The 4,362-nt window shown below is 30.0% G+C and overlaps 1 protein-coding gene across 1 annotated transcript; it reads right to left on the bottom strand.

Moving 5' to 3' along the window:
* Window positions 1-1,148: 1,148 nt before the first annotated feature.
* On the bottom strand, window positions 1,149-3,529 carry Phum_PHUM607490 (T-box protein, putative; the record flags this gene model as incomplete). The annotated part of the gene is made up of 7 exons (XM_002432928.1): window positions 1,149-1,363; window positions 1,447-1,647; window positions 2,102-2,216; window positions 2,320-2,475; window positions 2,560-2,833; window positions 2,958-3,222; window positions 3,511-3,529. 7 exons carry the CDS (start codon window positions 3,527-3,529, stop codon window positions 1,149-1,151), a joined length of 1,245 nt encoding a protein of 414 aa, XP_002432973.1.
* Window positions 3,530-4,362: the final 833 nt, after the last annotated feature.

Genomic DNA, 4,362 nt, shown 5'->3' with positions numbered 1-4,362 from the left:
ACCACCACCACCACCACCGTCACCCCCAATAGCAACAACAACCGCAATAACGATTTAAAAAAAAAAAGAAAAAGTTTCTTAGGTGATTTGATATTAGGAATTTTAAGAATTTGTCCCTCACACACACTCACACACTTGCACACACGCACACACACACACACACACACACTCACACATGGTTCTTTTTCAAGTGGGTTATTAGTATTTAAATATATATATATCTTGTGGGAAACAGACGTAAAGTTTTTTTTTTTTTTTTTTTTTTTATTACTAGACCACCCATTTAAAAAATTTTTAATAAATATAAAACAATAATAATAATAATAAAAAGAAAAGGAATAAATAACAATCGATCAATAATTTTATTTATTTATTTATTTATTTATTTTAAGCAAAAAAAAATCAATTTTTTCCTTTTATTCGATACATCGAATCGATGGAAACGTTTTAATTATCATCATTATTATTCAGTTTTTCCCTTTTTTCTTCCACCCCGAAAAGAAGAGAAAGATCAAAAAAAATATTAATAATAATAAAATTGGTTTTTTTACGATGACGTTTAATAGTTGTCGCGAGAGTTAATAATGAGAGAGAAAGAGAGAGAAAGAGAGAGAGAGAGAGAGTGAGAGAGTGAGAGAGGAAGTCATTACCTTGTCGTTCTTAAATAAATAAACAAACATTTTTTTTTGGGGGGGGGGGTGGTGTGCATAAAATATAATATTTAAAACTTTAGAGAGTGTCAATTCTGTCAAAATATAATGTCGTCACACTCGACATATATTATTATTATTATTAAACAAACATGGCGAATTCGAAGAAGAGAAAAAACAAGAGGGTAGAATGAGATAGGATAGGATAGTTTTATCGATAGGATATAATGAAATCGGATCAAGGGGATGATGAATCCGGTAAGTGGTGATGGAAAGGGAGGGTGGGGAGGCGTCGGGAGGGGAGGGGTGTGTAAATTAAAAATCCTTAAGGTAGAAAACAGGACAAGGAACCCACACACACACGCATAAATCATTTCTTTAAGTGGTCGTTTTATTATTTTAAAAAAATAAATTAATAAGAAAATTTATTTACATAAAATTTATTTACAATTATTATTATTATCATTATCATTATCATTATCATCATTATCATGAGGTTTATCTCGTCGTGTAGTCGTGATAACCCTGATTCGTATTAGTTCTCGTATAAAATTGATAATTAGAATATGGACCAACGTTTGAACTCGTGTGATGAATGTGATGATGATGATGATGATAAATAGGACCGTAATTACATATATCTCCCGTGTAAGGGGATCCAAGTGTCGAATTCGAATTAATATTCGATAAAACCGGAAGTCCGGTATTATTACCTAAAAACCGTTAACGACGATTAAACGTTTACGTTAAAATAAAATTCCCGACGTTTTTAAAAAATTAATAAAAGGTTAATCACCTGTAAAATTTCTTGAATCCGTTAGAGTATTATTATTATGACCCGGAAGTGACGTAATTGAAGACGTCGTAGTCGTTGTGACGGATTCTAAACCGTTGACGGTTGATGACGTATTTATAAGTGAAACTAATGGTTGTTGAGTAGTAGTACGAGATGGTATTCCTGTTGAAGAATGTTCTGGACTCGATAAGGATTCATCATCTGTCCCGGAAAATTTTTGATTACGTCACGTTTTTTAAAAAAAATTTTTAGTTTGTTGTGACATATCTTAAAAACAATTCATCAAAGTCTTTTTAAAATCTGTCACCTGATTAATTAATTACTCTTTAAACGTAAAAAAAAAAATTTTTTTTTTATTTCTTCTGGTGCGGTCTCAAACATAATAATAATAATAATAATAATGTTTTAAAAAAAACATATGGCCACTTGACGCGACAGTTATAACCGAAGAAATAAACATTTTTTTTTTTTTTTTTTTTTGTAAATTTTTGTAAATTACCAGACGACGATGGGAGAAGGAAAAGTGTCACGTTTGTCATTTAAAATTTTGTCGTTTCGTGACACGCACACACACACACACACGCAAAACAATTATTATTATTATTATTATTACCTTTGGTGTTGGATCTTGTCGTCGGTGTTTTCCTTTGATTACTACTATTCCCACCACCTATTTGAATGTGATTCATAACATCCGTACCACAATCATCCGGATCGCAATCTCTAAATCCTTTTGCAAATGGATTACTTGCTATTTTTAATTGCGTGATCTGAAAATTTTTTAACGGGGGGGGGGAGGGGTAGGGGTTGGATAACATAAATAAATGAAATACAAATTTTTCGGGTAAAAATAAATAAATAAGTCACCCTCACCCTGTGATTTTGATATGCCGTAACGGCTGTAAATCTCGTTTCTTGAAAAATAAACGTTTTAAAATTTTCCGTATTGTTACCGTTGACTTCCGCTTTTCCGGGTATGTATAAAACGTGAAATCTCGGTTGGTAACGATGCATCGAATTTAATATTATCTAATTATAATAAATAAATTACGTAATAATTAATAATTTTTATTTTTTTATATGTGTGGCAAAAAAACAACAACAACAACTCACGTGACCGTTATCATCGAGTTGATTATTTGTCAATTTGAGTTTATCGAATGAAATAACTTGTTTCATCCATTGGGAACCCGTGGCGGGAGAATCGGGATGTACGTGAATTCTCGGTGGTGATATTGGATCCGCTTTTCCGGCTACGACCCAACTCGAACTGTGAAATGCGTACCTGTATCTCTTATCATCGACAGGTACGAAATCCATCATTAGCATGTAATCTGATAATGGATCGAGTCCGTAGAGTCTTGCTTGGAATGTTGGAAACATGCGTCTGCGTTCAAAGGTAATTTACCATCATTATTATTAGAATGGGGTGGTGGTGGTGATGGTGGGTGAGAGGGGTGTAAAGGGGATGAGGGGGAGATAAAAAAAAAAAATTAAAATATCAATCCGACCTGCCTGCTTTCGTAACAATCATTTCGGTACCCAATTCGTTAAATTCATCCCAAAGTGGTTTCATTTCCAAAATGGCGCCGCAACTCACGAGTTTCGGATGTAGTGGTAAATTTATTTGTTTTTTATTACCGGAAGTTTGGATTTTACCACCGGTTACGTCATCATCATCATCTGATTTTTTTTTCGTACCGTTATTTTCATGAGTATTATTGTTATCTTGTTGTGTTATTCTCGTTGTTGTTCTTCCAGCCGTCAACAAGCAAGCTATTTTTAAATAAAAAAAAAATCAATCAATCAATCAATCAAGAATTTTTTTTTTCGTTTAAATATTTCAAGGGAGTGTTATGTGATTACATAAAAAAAAAAAAAAAAAAAAAAAAAAAACATAAGAAAGTGACAAATACAACTATTTGTACGAGACAAAATATTAGGCAAATGTCCAAAATGAAATTTTTTTTTTTTTTATGTCCTTTCGGTTATTTTTCTCATTCCTGAATTTGCGTCAAAAAAATTATTATTATTATTATTATTATTTCATCCCGAAAAAAAAACGAAAAAATTCCAGCTGCATGTATTATTATTATTATTATTATTATTATTATTACCCGTTAATAATTTTTTTAAAGAAATTAAATTTCACGGTTTAAATTTTTTTTTTTTTTTTTTTTAAAGTAATAAAAAAAAAATACATCTTTTGTTTTTTTTTTTTTTTTCGTTTTTACGACTTTAAGAATAAACCCCCGATAATAAAGACAGGGCCCCACCCCCGCTACCCCCCTTAAAAAGTCGGGAAGGGAGGGGAGACTTTTTAAATATTTTCTTAATTATTTTATGCGTTAAATTTTCATTTAAAAAAAAATTTTTTTTTCTCTTCTCGAAACCGTACATAATTCTAATTATTATTATTATTATTACTACTATTATTATTATTATTATTATTATTATTATTATTACTATTATTATTATTATTATTATTATTATTATTATTATTATTACATTTTTTAAAAGTCTAAAGAAAGAAAAAGAAAGAAAAAAATGTCGACGCATAAAATTCCATTTTAAATAATAAAAAAAAATTATTATGAAAGAATTAATTAATTAATAAGTTTAAGTAATTAATAAGTAAATAGTTGGGACATTATTAAATAGATTAAATATAGTTAATAATAATGATAATGATTGTTACCTTCCATTTGTTTCATCGGTGTCGAATACATTTGTGACGTAAAATGTTCGTTCCAGTCGTAACATGAAGAATCGGCCGGTGATGAACCGGAAGAAGTTGGATAATGATGCATTTTCATTTCATGAAACCTTTTTTTCGGAAAAAAAAAGAAAATTTTGAAAACGGTACCTTTATTTATTTATTTAAACAAATTTTTATATTATCCACATAAATAATAA

This window comes from Pediculus humanus, genomic scaffold (assembly GCF_000006295.1).
Source record: "Pediculus humanus corporis 1103172108318 genomic scaffold, whole genome shotgun sequence".
NCBI lineage: Eukaryota > Metazoa > Arthropoda > Insecta > Psocodea > Pediculidae > Pediculus > Pediculus humanus.
The sequence above is the reverse complement of the archived record's forward strand: the minus strand, read 5'-3'. Positions and strand labels throughout refer to the sequence as shown.